This window comes from Vulpes lagopus, chromosome 7, assembly GCF_018345385.1.
Source record: "Vulpes lagopus strain Blue_001 chromosome 7, ASM1834538v1, whole genome shotgun sequence".
In the NCBI taxonomy this organism is placed as follows: domain Eukaryota; kingdom Metazoa; phylum Chordata; class Mammalia; order Carnivora; family Canidae; genus Vulpes; species Vulpes lagopus.
The window spans coordinates 77,153,600-77,173,561 of NC_054830.1; the positions used below are offsets into that span (position 1 = coordinate 77,153,600).

Consider the following 19,962-nt stretch of genomic DNA (forward strand, 5'->3'; position numbering starts at 1 on the left):
AAAACCCATCGCTTCTTTCCGGGACTCAAGACCCCCCTTATAGGGGCTCTGACAGCAATTCATCAGAAGCCAAATCGCCCAAAGACAACTTGCCATAAACAATTTCTCAGAATGATAGTTTTGCCCAGTGACCGACCAGCTCACTAAAAGCCATCTGACAGACACCTTAAATGGGGGGAATGGAAAAGCTTTGGCATCTCCCTGGCTCACGCAGGGGCGGGTCTGGAGTCTGCAAGAAGAGGGAAGCTAATAAACAGGCATTAGGGGAGCATCGCCAAGTGCAGCCTTCAGGAAGGACTAGAATGTGAAATACAGGTGAAATGGACTTTCACCTGAGCCTGAAGTTTGAATCCTCATGAAATGGCCGTGTGAAGTGTCTGCAGGGAGTCCTTCAGGACACTCAAATTTAGAGAAATTCCCCCCAGTGATTTGGTGATTGATTATCAGGCAAACCAATGTGCTGTGGCCTGGCGCATCCAGCCTCACCTGCAGGGCACTCACCTGTCCTTCCCTAGGCCAGAAACCAAAAAATCATACATGGCCGGGGACCTCTGGGGTCATCCCCCTCGTGGTTTCCTGGCATTTCATGCTACTGGCAATAGAATCCCCTCCTCAAATTAAGTATCACATGGAAACTTGATGTTAAAGACGGAACAGATCCAAGGAGAGCCTGCCGGTTGAAGTGAAGGCAGGGAGCCCAGAGGCCCGCTTGCTGGCTCTAAAACAGCTATGCCAGGTCCTAGGCCCCCGAGGGGCTGAGCGTGATGACCAAACTGGTCCCTCCTCAAAGACTCAGCTCTGGTCAGTTGGAAAAGTCCCTCTAATTAGGACACTATTTGTATCAGGCAGGAAGGGACAGTATCAGAAATGAGGATGAGGGAGAAAGGTATCTAAAATGGGACAGACACATGCATGTGATTTTTATTTGGTAGTCCCCATAAAAGTGTTCTCTTTAGGGGAGCTGAGGGAGTGAGCCGGATGCCCAGGAGGTGGCTGCCCCTGCCTCAGGTCCACAGAATGAATCAGGAGGCCTGGCCTTGAAGCATTATCCTGGGGGAAACAGCCCTTTCTAGAACACTGCTAGCTTCAGCATCTCCCTTGCCTATTGAGCTGAGTTCTCCAGATTATTGAGAAAGCTCTGAACTGGGAATTGTGAAATCCCTCCCCTAATCCTGATAGGACAGTGACGAACCCCTTTCCTCCCCTTCTTCTCCTTGGTGTGCATCTGAAAATGAAGGTACAGGGCTGGCTAGATTAGTGATGCCCACGTGTTTGGATTGCACACATCAGTAGAAGCTAAAGGAGTGCAGTGGGGAGAAGGACATGGAGGAAAAACTTACATTAAAGAAAAAAAAACATTTTATTTGGGTGGGGGCACTTGGGTAGCTCAGTCGGTTAAGCATCTGTCTTCGGCTCATGTCCTGATCTTGGGGTCCTGGGATGGAGCCCCTAGCCTAGCTCCCTGCACAGCAGGGAGTCTGCTTCTCCTTCTCCCTCTGCCCCTCCCTCTGCTCATGCTCTCTCTCTCTCTCTCTCTCTTTCTCAACTAAATAACATCTTTAAAAAAAAAAAACGTTATTTTGTCACATCAGGACATTACAAACAAAACCCTTCTGCTATTTTTAATTTCATAATAGAAAAACATTTCAACACCATACAAACTAGGAAGTATCTATAAATTAAGGATAGTTTTTTAAATGGAATGCATTTAACGTGAAGAAAAACCTCACTCTATTATTCTTACTTTTCTCATTTTACTTCACCGTGTTAGTTTTCTGTTGCTTCTGTAACAGATCACCACCGATTTCATGGTTTACGTCACAAGCATGCATCAGCTCATAGTCCAGGGGCCAGGAGTCCAGGCATTGCGTGATCTTGCTGGGTCCTCTGTTCAGGGCTTCACGAGGTCAAAAATCAAGGTGTCAGCTGGGCAGGATTCTTAACTGGAGGTTCACCTGGGAAAGAGCCAGTTCTTTTTGATCCTAAGACTGAGGCCCTCATTTTCTTAATACATGGCCCCTTCTTCTTTGAGCCAACAGGCACACTGAATGTATCTTATGGTTGGAATCTCTGATTTCACTCCTGCTACCAGAAAAAAAAAATCTCTGCTTTTCAGGGCTCGTGTGATTACATTGGCCACCTGGATAATTCTTTAAGGTCAGCTGATAAGAAACCTTAATTATATCTGCGAAGGTTTTGCATGTAACATAACATATTCATGAGAGTAAGATCAAGGAGCACAGGTCACGGGGGCCAAAATTCTGCCTTCCACACCCAGCCTGGTGAAAACAGAGTCAGATAAACAGTTGCAAATGTTAGAAGATTCTTCTAGGTCAAATACTGGTTGTCAAATATTTTCTCCTATTCTTGAGCTGACATTCAGAAGTGGTGTATTTGTGAGACATCGGGACATCATCATTAATACAGAGTTTTGCCCAGACAAGATGCCAGGGAAATGTTTGCAGAGCAAACAAGTATTAATAAGTTCATTGTTGCTAATATTATTTTAATGCAACTTTGATGATAAATCTTGTGGTACTGTATTATCATTGTCATTAGCAATAGATTAGAAAACAAGCTAAAATCATTATAAGAATGTATTAAAATGGGAAATGATTCAGTAAATCATGGTAGAAACAATTAAAACATGACTTACTCTGTTATATCTGCTGTGTTCTGCTGAGGGTGGAGAGTGTGTGGCTTTCAATCAAGGAACGGGGACAATTCATGGAGGGCCCCAAGAAGCAATGAGAAGTTAATCTTTCTTCTTTGCCTCCCCCCTTCCTTCCTGCATTTCGTCTTCTCTTTCTCTCTTTATTTCTTGGCAAAAAAAAAAAAAAAAAAAATTTAGCGTGGTCATTTTTTAAAATTACACTTAAATTTTAAAATGGCCTTATTTCCCAAATCTCTGCAGGCTGCAATCCAGCACCCTGGCTTGGTCCTTAGGCCTTGCCCAGGGCCCTCTGCTGCCATCCTGGGGTGTCCACAGCCTGGCCTCACCCCTGCCCTGCATGATCACTGTGCCCCATGGGACTGGCCACCTCTTTGAGGTCTCACCACTGGACAGTGGGCTCTCTGAGACCAGCCACCCCTCACACTCGTGCCTCCAGCCCTGTTGACACCCACTGTGGGTCAGAGTCTCTCAAATGAGGAGGGAGCGGCAAGTACTAACCCGCTCCCATCCCATGTTATGACCACTTAAGGGAGAGGGAGCAGAAAGGAAGAGGAAGACACAGAATGGAGAGGAAGACAAAACTAAGTAGAGAGATGTGGGCATAGAAGGAAAAGGACATTCTCAGGGAGAATGTCCGAGGGCTCCTTCATGCATGCTATAGATTCTTGCTGGGTCCTCACTGAGGCTCTGGGAAGACAGCTGTGAAAACAGTGACAAAAAAGTGACAAAAATCTTTGCTTTCGGGAGCTCATGTTCTAGTTGGTAGGTCAGTCAACTTGCAACAAAAAATAGACAACATGATTTCAGAGAATATTAGGAACTTTCTTAGGGCAATAAATGAGGGGGCATGTTATGGATGACTGGGGGTGGGGGGACATTTTGAATAAGGGGGACAGCGATGACGTCTCTGGGAGGTAACAGCTATGCTGAGACCTGAATGATGAGAAGGAGTGAACCATGCCGAGAACCAAGTGAATATTGTTCCCAGCAAAGAAAACAGCAAGTGCAAAGGCCCAGAGGCAGGAAGGAAATTGCTTTGTGTTTCAAGGAGCAGAGAGGAGGCTGGTGAGCTGTAGTTGGTGAGCCAGGGAGAGAGTGGAGGGAAATCAGGTCAGCATGGGGAGGCAGGTTGGGCCTGTGGCTTCTTGTATCCATGATGACAGGGAGGGTTCAGACCCTGGTACTAAACTTGTAAATAATACAGAGTAATTATTATTTAGCCTAGCAGAGTCTTTTCTAGCTGCCCTGCCTACGAGTCATATGACTGGGGGAATTTAGCCCCAGATACCTTACAATTCTCTAAAACTGACAGGATGTGCCAGTCTTTAGTGATTTTCTTTTCTGTCCCCAAAGGTTATTTTTATTGCCCCGTAGGACATTAACTAGTTTTGTATCTGATTTGGCAACATTACTTATTTTTACCTTTCTTATTTTTCCATTCACTATAAAAATCCCTGTCTCTCAAGTTTTCTTTTGAATCCACTTTGTCTTCCTGCAGATCCCTTTATTAATGAGTTAAACAAAAGGTTGACATGTACCCACTACCAGTTTTCATGAGAATTATGTTTTTAACCTTTTGAGATTTACATCCTGCTAGGAGGTTGGGCTTGAAGTGTGCGGAGAGCAGGACAGTCAGAAGGACAGGTTTATGTTTTACAAAGAACCCTCCGACAGTGGCTGGGTGGTAAGCAGGCTTCTCCAGGCCCCAGGGAGGGCGAAAAGTCCAGCGAGGCGCCAGTGACTTTGTGCAGGGAAGAGATGACAGGGCGGCTTGAATGACAGAGATGGAGGTGGAACTGAGTCCCAACTCCCTACATTTGAGGATGTTTGTCCTTGTTCGTTTCCATACTGGGTCACCGGGATCTGCTTTAGGGCTCAGTTTTCCTCTCTAGGATGTGAGCACCTGGGCAGGGGGCTGGATCCAACTCGTATGTTACCTGAGCACCCAGCCCAGACTGAACACAACTGCGCTTGGCAAGTGTTTGCTAAGCAAACTCTTCCCTCTAGAGTCTCCTCCTCCTCCCTCTCCTCCTCCTCTTCCTTTTTCTTTTCTTCCTCCCTCTTCCTCCTCCTCTTCTTCCTTCTTTTTTTATTGTGGTAAAATAAGCATAACATAAAATTTACCCTTTTAACCATTTGTAAGTGCACAGCTGTGGCATTAGGTACATTCAATGGCTGTGCAACCATCACCACCATCCATCTCCGGAACCTTTCCATCTTCCCAAAGTGACACTCTATGCCCATTAAACATTGACTCCCCATTCCCTTCTCCCTCAACCCCTGGAAGCCACCATTCTGCTTCTGTCTGTATGAATTTGACTACCCTAGAGACCTCTTCTGAGTGGAATCATACACTACGTGTCCTTTGCGTCTGGCTTATTTCACTTAGCATAATGTCATCAAGGTTCATCGGTGATGTAGCACATGTCAGAATTTCCTTTCTTTTTAAGGCTGAAAAATACTCCCTTGTGTGTATATGCCATATTTTGTATATGTTTGGAATCGTCTCTTGATGGATATTTAGGTTGTTTCCCCCTTTTGTCTATTGCAAATAGTGCTGCTATGAACATGGGTGTGCAAACACCTCTTGGAGTCCCTGCTCTCAGTTCTTCCGGCTGTCTATCCAGAAGTGGCATGCCGGCTTGTTCAGTAATCCTGTGTAACTTTTTGAGGACCTGCAGTGCTTTCCCTCCTGCAGCTGCCCATTGGACATTCCTACCTAAGCAACTACCAGCATCCCGGTTTCTCCACATCCTCACCAACACTTAACCATTTTGTGTGTTTTTAATAGTAGCCATTCTAATGGGTGTAGATTTGTCCTCTTTTAACATGTAAATGACCCCAAGAAGGGGGAGACCCCAGAGTGAGGCATTTAGGGGCCCTTTCCTCAATGTGCCCTGCAGGGAGATAGCTGGAGAGCCAGAGATCCTGGATAGGGAGGGTGCTCAGTGGGAGGAGAGCCAGGATGGAGGGTACCAACATCACACTCTGAGCTTGTAGCGTGGGCTCGGGGCTGGCTTAGAGAGAGGCCTTTCGATGGGGGAGCTGAAACCCAGCAGGTTTCCGATGAGGAAATTTGTTTGTGTGAATCCGCCGTTGGGCCCTTGTCCCTGGGGAAAGCCGTTTCTAATTTGGGCTATTCTTTCTGTCTGTTGCTCTCCAGTGTGATAATGCAAAAGGATTGAAAGCCTTCTACGATGCAATAAAATACGGGCCGAACCACTTGATGGTGTTTGGAGGAGTCTGTCCGTCCGTTACATCCATCATCGCGGAGTCCCTCCAAGGCTGGAATCTGGTGCAGGTAAGGTCCGGGTCACCTTTGGTTGAAGGGCTGTCTTTGGCCACCAGCCTTTTGCAGGAATGCTTTCTTGTGCAACACAGCTCTTAAGTTGCCTGTTCAGGCCTCCTCAACTCTCCCCTGGATGATTGATTGTCCGCCACCACTGCTGCCCTGACTCCTGGCCTGACCCTCGGCCTGTCATGGTATGGCCGACATGGTGGGTCTCTATGGGGTAGCCCCACCACCTCCACTATGTGTTTGGAATCTTTCAGTGACTCCCTAGCCTGACTCTGTCAGTGCCACCAACGTCCAGCCAGTCTGCTTGTCCAGTATCCTCTCTTGACCTGCCACTCACTCTATGCCTCAGCCCCTCCCAACCACCCACCCTTCCTCAAAGGCATCTTGCACTTTCAGGCCTCCGAGCCCTGCTCTCAGTGTTCCCTAATCAGATGGGCCTTTATCTACTCACTGCCAACCCCCCCTACCCCCAACCTGAAGTTTTCCTGTCCACCAAGACTGCCTCTTCTCTCATGTAAGCCTTTGTTGGGGCTCCTGGCCAGTATTCACTCTTTACACTGGCAAATGTTATACACCATCCACCATCCAGCCAGTGAGTGGATGGTCTGATGTAGGCGAAGCTCACTAGTGCTAGCTGTTATTTGGGATGGAAGAGAGAAGAGCATGGAAAGATGTGACCACCAAGAATGAGTGGTGGCCCATGTAGGTTGTTTACATCTTTGCTTCATCCATCCAGCCATCCCTCCATCATCCACCCATCTATCCATCCAACAAATGTAATGAGCAGCTCATTATGCTCCTGGAGTTTTGGTAAACTCTGGAGCTATGGTGCTGGCGGGACAGCTAGGGCCTGCCTCTTCCCCTGCAGAGCTTACATGCTAAGAGGCAGCCAGGCAGTAAACCAGTAAACAAGTAATGATACTGAGCGTTAACGCTTGTGTGATGCATGTGCCAGACTCACAACGTACCAGACACTGCTGTGAGCACTTATTTGCATTAATTCAATCCTTATGCTACTCTGTGCTACAGGCACTGTTATCATCCTTATTTTATAAATAAGAAAACCCGGGCACACAGAGGCCTAGTGACTTGTTCAAGGACCCACAGTGCATAGGTAACAGAGCAAGGATTTAAACTCAGGTAGTCTTGAGCTGAGACTGTGGTAGGAAACAGCCAGGAGAGAAATAAGCAGAGTGATGGGACCAGTGGTGACTGCCCCAAGGCAGTCAGGAGTGCCTCTTGGAGGAGGCAACATTTGAGTGGAGACCTGAAGGGTGAGAAAGAGCTGGTTGGGTGGATGGAATAGTAGATGCAGATGGCCCATGGGAAAGAACTTGGTTCATTCAGGAAGCAGAGAAGTGGGGCAGTGGGACAGGAGCGTGGTCAGTGGGGAGCCAGGGTGAGAATGAGGAGGCCAGAGGAGCCTGACCATGCTAGGGGTAGAACCCTGACCTCACAGCCCAGAGGGAGGCAAGAGCTACCCATTGCTGAGATATGATGAGGAAGGAATGAGGTCCCAGGGAGGGCCACCCACTTGGCCCAGGGGCAAGGCAGGCTTCCCAGAGGAGAGATGTGGAGCTGGCTGTGGAGGAGGCGAGGACACTGGACAGCTGGAGCCATGGAGGAGAGCACTGCTGGCAAAGGAAATGGGGTGCTCAGAAGTGGGAGGTGGGGGGAGTGTGTGGGCCTGGGAAGCAGTGAGTCATTCGCCGTGGCCAAAGTGGGCCATGCTGAATGTGGGTGGATACAGCAGGAGATGAGGCCAGAAGAGCAGCTTGGCATGCTAGGGTGCCAACCCAACCAGCACCGCTCACCTGGCTTCAAGCCCTGTGGTGCCTGCAAACAGCCGCGAGACCTTGGTCAGGTCCCTTTCTCTGTGCTTGGGCTTCCCTTCCTGAATACTGAGGAGCACACCACACTCCCTACTCACTACACTCTGAGCCCCAGCCCATCTCCTATAAAAGCAGGGGAGTGAGAGGACTGACCTCATAGGACTGCTGGATGGCTTCAGTGATAAAACTGTGATTAGAGCCAAGCTTGGCACATCCTAAGTGCTAAGTGTTTCTTGTTTTATTGCTACCCCCTGCCCTGCCTCCTACTGCTCCCTGAGTTGAATACCCCGACTCCTCATAATTCTGGGTCTTTCCGCCCTCACTGTTCCCACCCCCCTCCCCAAAATGCCCCCTTCTTCCCATGCCCTGTCACCCATTCTTAGAGACCCAGCTTAAATGCAGCCTGTCTTTACTGTATACTCTAAGGTAGCTCCTCTAGAAATTCTTTTTCTCACTTCCCTGCATTTACTTCTAGCATGGCGCATACTTAGCCCACCCCTCGGGCCCCTCTGCCTGTTGCTCTCTTAGGGGGTTGCAGATGTGGGACGATGTTTAGCAGGGCTGTAAACTCCTTAAGGATGGAACCTGGGCCTGACTTAACTCCTGTTTATTCCTGTCCTTAACACTATGCAGACCTCATTCTGTGTCTGTTGAGTGAGCAGAGGGGTGGAGGGAGGGAGGAAGGTGGAGGATGGAAAGACCTGTGTGCAGATGGACATTTTGCTCAGCATGGCAGGTCAGGTTCCCTGGGGAACCTCCTCCTAGAGGGGAATCCAGGGAGCTTCCTGACCTTTTCATAGTCTCCCTTGGAATGATTTGACCCTCAGAAGTCTCTGAAGAGCTGCAGGAGTGAGTATAACGTTGGGAACTCCCAACTTGCCAGCCAGAGCTGTCTGGCCTTAGCATGAGCAAGACAGGTGTCTGGCTTAGAGAAGTAGACCAGACAGGAGACTGGATTATGAAATGGGGATTGTGCTAACTATTGCCGCATAATGAGTCATGCCCAAACTACAATTGGGGCTTAAATCAACAGTGATCATTACTTCATTATTTCTGTGGGTCAGGAATGCAGACCCAGAGAATGGCTTATGTCGGCTCTCTGACATTTGCGGTCTAGCTGAAAGATTTGGAGACCATGGTCTAGCATCATCTGAGGGCTTGACTGGGGCTGGACAATCAGCCCCCAAGGTGGCTCCCTCATAGGGCTGGCAGGTTGATGCCTCGCCATGCAGGTTTCTCCATCGGGCTGCCAGAGTGCCCTCATGGCATGGCAACTGACTTCTCCCAAAGCAACTCACCTGGGGACCCAGGCAGAGGTAGCAGAGTCTTTTAGGACCTTGCATTGGAAGTTGCATACTGTCACTTATACCTTATTCTATTGGTCATGCAAATGAGCTCCTATTTAGCATGCAAGAGGACTATACAAGCTGCAGTGAGAGGTGAGAATCAGTGGGGCCCATCTTGGAGGTTGACTACCATAGGAAGGAGGGGTTCTGGAAAGAAGGCCAGACCTCATGCTGCCCAGCAAAGGAGGCTTCATGCTGAGTCCCTCCTCTGTTTCAAGGACCTCCTGCTCATCCTTCAAAACCCTGGATAAGTACCTCTTCCTCTGTGATGCCTTCCCTCATCCCTTTCCTTGTGTGCCTCCAGTCCCTAGACCCAAAGCAAATTAAATTGCTCCTTCCTAAATAAAGCCTGCTCTGTGAAGGCCATCTCCTGCAAGCCGGTGTGAATTAATCTTTGGGGAAAGGGGGCAAAATATCCTATTCTTTTTATGTACAAAGCACAGAAAAACATACAGTATGTAAGATTTATAGTATCTGTGTTGTTAAAATTTCATGAGCCGGGCATGGTTAGGAAAACATGTCTATGAGTGCTGCTTAGAAGAGTAAAGGCAAAAAGAAGATTGGGAAACGTAGTTCTATGTCACTTCTGTTGCAGCTAGTATTTTGTCATTAAAGGCATCACATTTTGTGGGAAATGGCTTATTCTATATCCAGGTGTTTCCTACTGGAGTATAAGCTTCTTGGGGGGAAGGGCCCCCCCATTGTCTTTGTCCTCTAGTTCCCAGTTCCTAGCACAGGGCCTGGCACCCAGTAGGTCCTCACTGAGCACTGAACTGAGCTAAGTATAGGGCACAGGCTGCAGAGCCTGGAAGCCTCCACAGCAACAGTTTCGTCACTGCGTGGACATGACCATGGGGAGGTGGAGGACTCGGGGGAATGCAGATTCTCCGTCCCCATCTCAGCAGGATCATTCTGCATTGCTCCAGACACGCGCAGTCCAGCACCACCCCAGGCATCTGCTGTTGGACGCTGCACCAGGTCCAGGGCTCTGGCTGACACCGACAGCAGGCACCCAGGGGCTGGGACCTGGATGGTAACCAGCAGTTTTGAGAGCTCCAGGGACCTAGGAGATGGAATCACAGGATGAGCCCAGGAGAGTTAACTTCTCCCAGGCTGTGGAGCCGGCCAAGGGGAGTGGGGCAACAGAGATCAGGATCTCGAGAAGGAGTAGCCTTGAAGCTTCAGCCTCCCTCCACGTTCAGGGAGCACAGACTCTGGGGACTTCCCAACCCCCTCCCCATCTCCAAGAGGCTGAGCTGGCTTGTAGAAATGGAGGAAGGGCTGGAGGAGCGTCCTACAATCACTCAAGGGATTCAATGAATCCCTTAACTTATTCAAAACTGGGCTCCCAAACACAGTTTCGCAAATGGGAAAATGCATGTAATTTGTGTAATTGAAAAGGAGCTCTGACTGCCCTTTGGGGGAACAATGCTTGCTGGACAGAGACGGCCTGGAATGTGTAATCAGTTGTTTCTGTTTCCTGGTGCTACAAAAATAGGGATTCGCGCGACAGAGGGGTGAAAATTCAGCCTGGTGCCAAAATCGGTTAAATTTAACTTTTGCCTTTCGCTGGGTTTCTTGATTCATGGTCGCTGCGTCGAGAGGCTAATATTGTTTAAGTCATGATGTGAGTCACTTGGCCACTGGGAGCGTCAGTTCCTCCAACTAGATGCGAGCACCTTCTTAGAGTCCAGGCTGTGACATGCAAGCTCTGTCCCTCTCTGATCTGGTCAGACACTGCCACTGGGGAGCTCAGAGCTGGGCCTCACTAGCAGGGCCTATCAGGGCATAGGCCAGGGGGCATCTGGGAAGGGGTGGGGCCTGGATATTGGAGACAGCACGTTCAGACAGGAGAACACACAGGAGTCTTTGTCTCCAGAGCTGTGTGGCTCTTTGAGAGATGTTGCTGGTTCTCTGTGACGTAGGTGGGGAGACCAGGGAGGGATGGCTGAAGTTAGTGGGGAGCAGAGCCCCCACTCCCTGCAGGCAAGCCCTTATTGCAGGAGGCATCCAACATGGGGGGCAGGCTGCCTGGCTGTGAAGTAGGCGGTTCCCTGTTGCCTGACGTTGCCCGAATGTTCTAGTCTCACCCAGGAATGCTGCTGGGGAGATCTAATAGAGAGAGTAAGCATAGACCAGGTTGCAGGCTTTCAGACTATATTGTAAGAGTCACTTATGGGCCGGGGGCTGCTGAGGATGTGCTTGTGTTAGTGCAAATTCCTGGGCTCTACTCAGCAAGTCGAGGTTAAAGGATTCAGCAAATGCCTTGAGGGCTGCAGACCCACTTGTCACCCTGGCTGCCATTTTAGTGCTCACAGCTCAGGCAACTTAGACGCAATTAGTTCTTGGAGTCTTGCGAGGCCGGGTGACCTCTGAGGCACATTCACCTCCCAGACACTGGGACTCTAAGGACTAGGACACCAGGGACTCTAAGGAGTGCTCCTGGTCTTCAGAACTTCAGTGTATGCTGCCCCTGTTGGGAAGGCATGGAGGAGACGGCAGGGCAAATATCCCAGGGCCACTAGGACAAAGCCCGTGGTCCCAGGTGTGGCCAGAGGGTGCTCCGTTGTCACCCCCCTATTCCCCTGCCACCTCCTGCTCCTTCATGCTCCTATGCTCATGCTTTCTGCTGTGGTCTGCTGCCTCGTTTCCTCCCCCATTTCTCTGTGCCATCCCACCCACACCCACCCTGCCACGGTGTGTGCTGCCCTGTGCCTGCGTCCGGCCTGGCCTGGAGCTGCCTGAGGTCAGGGTCTGGGTCTGGGTCTGCTCTCATTCAGCCTCGTACCCGGGCTTGGCGCCGGCCTGGCTCCCATGCTGAGTGGTCCGGCGGGGGTGGGGGGTTGCTTGCAGACAGGGGGCTGGATGCCTGCCTTCTAGGCCTCGGTCTGGATCATCAGATCATCAGAGCCTGCCAGACCCTAGGGACCCAGAGTGGTTCTCCACCTGCAGTCCCTTGGTAAATAGGAAAGTGAAGGGGAGACTGCAAAAGACCTCCAGCTCAGGCTCAGCCTACCTGTCCCGTCTCTGGACCCCATGTTGTCCTTTGACACTTTTTTTCAGATCCCCTCAGCATTCTGAAGGGGGTTTGCTTTTGACCAGTTTACTTTGCTCGACCAGTTCTGCTGACCTCCACCCAGCCTAGGCTGTCTTTCTGCAAGCATGGGGCGGGAGAAAAGGCAGGAGAATTTGGAGCCGAGTTGGGCTGGGGGATAGAGGCAGGGCAGCTGAACCCAGAAATGCAGGCAGAGCCCCAGGGAAGAGACAAGAGCTGCAGAGAGAGGGGGTTGACATCCTCAGAGACCAGGACAAAACCCCTTCCTTCTTGGGAGCTAGGTGATAGCTGCCTCAGCCAGCAGACAGAAATAGTCTTGCTGATGAAAATAAAGTCAGATTCCTGAAGGGATAAAGGGCTGCTCGCAGGAAAACGCAAACACTATTTCGTCAAGAACCGTATCCCGCAGAGCCTGTCCTTTAAAAGGCAGCGCAGCAGATATTAAATTGTAGATGCGTTTCTCCTGGCACCGTCCCAGCTTCCCCTCGGGGCCCCATCCCGCGCTGCGGTGCTCCCGGTGCTCCCTCCAGGACCTCCCCCGGGCAGGAACATCTTAGCTTGTGTGATGGGGCTTGAATCGGAGGAGAAGCTCCTGCCAGGGAGTGAGGGGAAGGAGGTCATGCAGGCAGGGGAATGTTGACTTTGTGTTGTTCAAGTGTTGGCAACTAGGGCCCAGAACATTTAGGACTTGATTTCTGCAAAATCTAAATCATGCTTGCTTTTGACATTTAAAAAACCAAATCGGTGAAACCCCCTCAATCAAGCCCTTTGCTATTTACTGAATTCAGGCATAGCTCTAAACTGTCGATCGAAGCCATTTGCATCATAGGAACAGAAATTTTGTCATCTGACTTGATTGTCTCAAGTGATTATCCTATTAAAGCTGTAGGTTGCCTGAGAAGTCAAAGGGTTTGTTTGTTTGTTATATTTTTTACTTAGCTGTGGGTTATGGAGTTTGAGATAGATTTATAGAAAGCCAGAGCTGTAGGGTTTTGGCAAGCATCAGATCCTGTCTCCCCATTACATAGACTGAGAGGCAGAGGCCCAAGGTGGAGAAGACCTTGCCCAAGTTCTCACAGTAATTGCAAAGCTGGGTCCCATGGCTCGCCCTCCGGTGCTCTGCAATACCCACCAAAATATGGTCTGAGTTCCTCTCTCTCAGTCTGGCTTTTCTCTTATGTAAAATGGGAATAGCAAGGGACGCCTGGGTGGCTCAGTTGTTGAGCGTCTGCCTTTGGCTCAAGGCGTGATCCCGATCCTGGGATCAAGTCCCACATCGGGCTTCCTGAGAGGAGCCTGCCTCTCCCTCTGCCTATATCTCTGCCTCTCTCTCTGAATCTCTCATGAATAAATAAAATCTTTTAAAAAAATGGGAATAGAAAACCAGGCTCTTGTGTTTCATGCTGTTGTGAGAACCACTGAAGGCTTTCCCTTTTCAGTGAAAGCATTTCTATGTAGACTACAGGACAGTGACAGGGACTCCTCCACCAGAAGCAGATCTCTGATTACAGCTATCAGAGTTTAAACATCACCTCATTTTGCATCAACAACCAAGGTGGTTTACTCTGGCACCAAAGACCCTGAAACCAAGGTGTCAGGGGCAGGATGGGTGTTCTTCATCAAGACACTCAGGAGAAAAAAAAAGACAGGTTGCATACCACACCTGTTTCTCAGCCCCTGTGAGTCAAAATCCACTCGGCTGGAATCCCACCCCTGCCCAGCCCACGCAGGTGGTGACTGGGTGGCCAGACTGTGGACCTGATGGAAGACCCATTCAGGAGGTGCTCTGTGATTGAGCACAGCTGGAAACTGCTCCTGGGGCTGCTCTCTAAGAAAGACAGCAGAGGCCAAGAATCCAGGCCAGGCTGGAGCCATTTCTTGGCGCTAGTCTCCAGAGGGGCCATTTAGCACATTAATAATCTATGAGATGCTTCCACCTTCTGGATTCATAAGAAAAAAAAAGGTGGTGCAAGAGAGGGAGAAATGATATTAAGGGCACACACCGTGGGCCAAACAGAAGCTATGGGTGGCCCTTCCTGACGGTGTCACTGGGCACCTGGTTCCGGGAAGTCCAGTTCTGAGTGTGGGTGGAATGTCATGCATGTGGTGACGAAAGGTTGCTAGCTTTCGATTTGGATACAAATAGATGGGAGGAAATACAAGCCGTCGACAGGGATCCAGGCAGGACTCGTTGATCCTCTGGAGGTAAAGAGGGGGTCCATTCTCACTCATTTATTCCTTCACTGACTCATGCTCACAGATATTTATTTATTCATTCTCTCACTCAAGCAGTGCTATGCCCACTGTACACTCCCCCAGGCTCTCCCGGACCAGTGTGTATCCCACTGCCCAGCACTGCCACCCCAGGACAGGCCGACATGGCAGAGAGGCAGTTTGGTGCAGTAGCTAGAACAGAGCTCTGGAACCCAGATGCCCTGGGTCGTCACCCCTCCTGTGTCTCTCATTGACAGAACCGTCTTGGGCATATCAGTAACCTCCCGGAGCGTCCCTGCAAAACTCACCTGCAAAATGGGCCAAGTCTGCCCCTCTTTCGGGGCTATGGAGAGCATGAGACAGGACGGGGTCATGGAGCAGGCTGGAAGCACTCAGCAGACTCTAGGCCCTCGACACACTAAGGGTAATATTATTGTTGCTGGTGCTTTCACCATCTGAGACACCAGCCAGGCCCTGGCCAGGGAATTCCTTGAAGATTTATGTCTCCATTTGCCTCCAGATTCAAAGTTGTATGGATGAAACGAACCATTACAGACCATGAAGGTGATTCAGAATGGTGAAATTAAAACAGAGAACCTACAGGAGAGGCAAAATAAGCCCAAGGCAGCTGTAAGAGGCACACATGCTCTCTTGGGTTGAGTTTTCACAGAAGCAGAGGCAAAGAAGGGCATGGTGCTATCGAGCGAGCGCATGGCAGCTCCCAATCTATTCCTGCCAGTGACCCAACCCGTATCCTTCCTGTCCATCTGGTAAAAGATTCAATTCAAGGTTCTGACCCCCATTTTTAATTCAGGACCATGGTATCTAAAGTAATATCAGTTCCCAGCTTGTAAGCCCAAGCAAGCAATGGCTGCATTGCTTATGTGTCCCTCTCTGCCTCACCTCCTTTCTGGAAATATGCGGGGTGTAAATAATTCATTCTAAATAAATAAATCACTCACACTACTTACGGTACAGCTGATGCTGCTAGTAAGCAGCACAACCGCAGATTACATTGAGTTGAGTCGGGAATTACAAGTTGAGACTGGAAAGACCTGGAGAGGGAACCAGGGAAGTAATTCCCTCCAGGAGGACAGACCTGTAAAATAGTGTAATAGCAACCTCAGAGGGTGAAGGTGGAAATAATGTGGATGGGGAACATGGAGCAGGAGAGTCTCAGGCCCATGGGGGTGAGTTGGTCAGCCTGGCCAGGCTCTGCCCTACTTCTAGGACCCTGGACCTCTGGGCACGTCATTAGTGCTTCCCATGATTCTGACATACAGTCGGTGGGAGCCCTGCCGGAGGGTGATGAGCCAACCCTTGGATGGAGACTGGGTGGGCATGCTAAGAGAGGCTTCGGGGACCAGACGAGGGGATGGGACTCCGCACTGTTGCCCACGTGTACCTGGCAGTAGGACTCGGTGGGGGAGCGGAGTGGGCGTGGGGCACTGGCTTACTAATTAAGGATCAAATTCCCACGTCCAGTCCACCGACCACATCCTAGGGAGGACACCTGGGAAGCTGGCTTGGATAGTTCTTACCATCAAGGGACTGGGGGAAATGGCCTAGAGATTCTCTAAAGCTATATGGTCCACAGACCTGCAGCAGCACCATGTCGGAAGGACACACTCCCAGGCCCCGTCCCAGATCTACTGACCTTGAATCTGAATTTTGACAAGATCCTAGAAGATTCTTGCTGATTTAAAGTGCCTGAGTTCTCTGAAGGCAGGGATGTCATCCGAGGGGGAAGGATTTGAGGGTAGGTATTCAGACTCTGGAGGAGACATGAAGGAAATAGCTATAATTCAGCCCCTGAATCTACTTGCAGGATGTCAGGGGGAAAATGCAGGTGCAGTAGTAGTTTTGCCACCTTTGGACATTCCTGTAGTCGGGATCATGGACCCCAAGGACTCTTGTCAAACTGTGGTGCAGACAGAGCATGTCCTACTTGAGCCTTGGTCTGACACACCAGCCTGGAAGTCCTTTGAGCCAGCAAGGCCCTTGACCCCATGGTGGCCAAGAGCATATGGAGGGGACCTATGGCTCCCAATAAGGAGCAATGGAAAGGGCACTGGGTCAGCGTGTGGAGACCTGGCTTCCCATCCTGGCCCTGCCATCTCCCAGCTGGGTGGCCTTACACTAGCCATTTCTCCTCTCTGGAGCCTGAGCACCCTCATCCGTGGACATTCTGCTTTCCTTCTAGGACTGTGCTGATGCTTATGAGAGGTGGGCCCTGGGGGGCTTGGTGGCTGTTGGGCAGGTGCTCTGGAACAAAAGCATGGCGTTCATGTCATGACATGGCACCCACTCCCCTATGTTTATCCTGTTTGATGAGGTAGTCTTGTGGCCAGAGGCCCAGAGGGGCTAATATGCTTGGTCAGCTTGTAATAATGACAGTCTCTTGGGTTTGGAGTCACATGGGCTGGGGCTCACATCCAGGCTCTGGTACTTACTAATTGGCAGCCCTGGGGAGGTCACTTAGCCTCTCCCAGTCTCAGCTCCTTGTCTGTGACATGGCAGTGACATGGGAAACCCTGGGCTGGTTATGGGATGAGACGAGACACTCAAGGTCCCCTGCACTACCTTGCACTCCTTCCTCCCACTCGAGGACCAAGGTGGCCTTCTGGTCTATCATCCAGGAAGCAGTGGGACCCTGGGATCTGGGATCAGCTCTCTCAGATGAGCTGTGTGGCCTCTGCACATCCCTTGCCCGTCTCTGGGCCTCCTACTGTAAGGGAGACGGTTGGGCCAGCTGATGATGACATGTCATTATTCCCTGTAACCTTGTAGCTCAAAGCCATCAGCACCTTCCTTAAGCCTGTCATCTTCCCTCTTGTACCCTGATGTGATTCCCTTCTCTGAGGGGCTCCTGGATTAGGCCAGGTTCCCCCTCCATTCCTAAATCACTTACCACTTAGACATACAGACGAGCTCTAGGTAGAGACCTCATTCTCCAGGTGAAGGAAGTGAGCCAGAGAGCTCAAGCAGCCTGTGTCGGGCCACACCATAAGCAGAGGCAGAGCTGCAGGGCCAGCATCTCTAGTAGGTCCCCCTCTGGCCCATTCCCCCTTGTACTTGGGGATAGAGCCTACTTTCCATAGCTCCGGGGCCTTTGTTCATGCTGTTCCCACTGTTAGGTGTCTCTCTGATTTCCCTTCTCTCCTGGTTGAATCCTCTGTATTTTCTGATATTTAATTCAAATGTTACCTCCTCCAGGAAGCCTCCCTAGTCTTCCCCAATCTTGCTCCTCAGCTTTGTATTTTCTTCACTCATTTCATCTTGCCCTTTCTTCAGTATCTTACAATTTTCTGATGAGGTTTCAATGTTACCCAAAGGGAACTCGCTCGGGACAGTCCTTGCCCATCTGAGCCATGGCTGTACCTCAAGGATCTTGCACAAGACCTGGCACCGAGTAGGTACTCATAAATCAACAGTGGACACATCTGGATGGCCTATTACAAAACCAATTTGTAATACTCCTGGGCCAGGCAGGGTTTTAACCCTGTGCATAGATTAGTTCACTCATTCCTCACAGCAACCCGATGAGCTGGATGCCATTATTCTCATTTCATTCATAGGTGAGGACACCGAGGCACAGAAAGATTGAGTGTCTTGCTGAGAAATTGCCAGGACTAAGTGGCTCCAGAATCTGTGCTGCCAACCACGGGGTCTTCTGCCTCTCACTCACTCCTGTTTAACCCTCAGACAACCCTGTGGGGAAGGAAGAGCAAGTGTCTTCCTACTTAGGCTGTTTTTACAATGAGGAAGGGGATGCCTGGGTGGCTCAGTCGGTTAGGCATCTGCCTTCATGATCAGGTCATGATCCCGGGGTCCTGGGATGGAGCCCCGCCTGGGGCTCCCTGCTTAGCAGGGTGTCTGCTTCTCCCTCTCCCTCTGTCCCTCTCCCATGCTTGTTTGCTCTCTCTCTCTCTCTCTCTCAAGTAAATGAATAAAATCTTTTTAAAAAAATAGAATGAGGAAAATAAGATGCAAAGATTGAAGAGACTTGCCCTGCTTCCTGTTGTGAACAGACCTCAGGGTGTGGGTGTGGGATCTCCAGAGGAGGCCATGCTGGCTCCCTCTCTGTGCCCAGAGTCCCTCCTCAGCCTACCTCGGTGAGGAGCCTCCTGCCTGGCACCAAACGACCACCCAGGCTGGCTGGAGCCCCTCAGTGCAGATCTGTGTTCTTCCTCTCCCTGTAAGTCCTTCATCTCTCTGTCTCTCTCTGTCTCTGTCTCTCTCGCTCTCACACTCACACACACACACACACACACGCACATGTGCACACACACGCATGCATGTGTGTGCACACATATACACATACCACTTTTAAACCTATTCCTCATCCACTTTTAAACCTATTCCTCATCCAGTAACTTGCTGTGTATAAAAAATAAATGGTTCCTTAGAACTCAAAAACTAGGGGATCCCTGGGTGGCGCAGCGGTTTGGCGCCTGCCTTTGGCCGAGGGCCCGATCCTGGAGACCCGGGATCGAATCCCACATCAGGCTCCCGGTGCATGGAGCCTGCTTCTCCCTCCGCCTGTGTCTCTGCCTCTCTCTCTCTCTCTGTGACTATCATAAATAAATAAAAAATTAAAAAAAAAAAAAAAAAAAAATTTAAAAAGAACTCAAAAACTAGATGACTGGTTGTTGATGAAAACCAATAACTATGCTAAGTATTTCAAGCATATAGTACTTAGAGTTCTACTCTGGGTGGTTTTATAATGAATGGGTTGCTTTTTTTTTTTTTTTTAATAGAACCTGGCCTACTTCAGTGCTGAATTATACAGAAGACATTTGCTTTGGATCTGTTTACCAAGAAAATTAAATAATTTATTTTTTGCCATGATGTGGAGAATGAGCCTTAGAAAGTGGGAAGTGCTCAACCTCAGACAAACAATCCTGGGTTAGATGATTATTTAGACGTTATGCCCAGACGCCAACACGAGCGTGGTTTTCTCAGATTTCCCCCGGGTTCCCACACGAGCTGCCATAAAGCCCTATCCTGGTTTTTTCTGAGATGGCGAGTTGGCTTTGTGTGTACTGGGAACGCTCCCCCTTCTCATCCTGGGTGTCTTCTGAAACTCCAGGTCTGTTGCTAGAATTGTGAGGATGCGCACAGCCAAGCAGCTCTGGCCCACCCCTGCAGCCCCCACTAGCAAAAAGGGATCTGTCCTCAATTTGCAGGTTGATCACCACTGCTCTGGGAAGCCTTTCCAGCCAGATAACAGCCTCCAGTAGACACATCCGTAGCACCTGTTTCTCCCCACCCTGCATTGTCATCGAAGGTTCAGCTTTCTGTTCAGTGTTGAGCTTGCCTGGTAGCTATCAGTCCCCTCTGTCAGGGGCAGCTGGGGGCAGGGAGGGGGCCTCTCTTGTCAGCAGATGGAACCCCAGAGCCCAGCATATGGCCTGGAATCTAGGAGAACCTCCAGGAATCTTTATTTTTGTTTGGTTTGGGGGTTCTCTCTTTCTCAGTCTCTCCCTTTTATGCAAGTGGCATTATGAATTCATGGATCTTTAAAAATTATATTAAATGGG

General features: G+C 49.9%; 1 protein-coding gene across 1 annotated transcript in view; it reads left to right on the top strand.

Moving 5' to 3' along the window:
* Positions 1 to 19,962, top strand: part of GABBR2 (gamma-aminobutyric acid type B receptor subunit 2) — a 348,859-nt gene that overhangs the window by 104,088 nt on the left and 224,809 nt on the right. Inside the window, exon 2 of the mRNA XM_041763142.1 lies at positions 5,838 to 5,975. Coding sequence (XP_041619076.1) covers positions 5,838 to 5,975 — 138 coding nt within the window. The remainder of the gene's footprint in view (positions 1 to 5,837; positions 5,976 to 19,962) is intronic.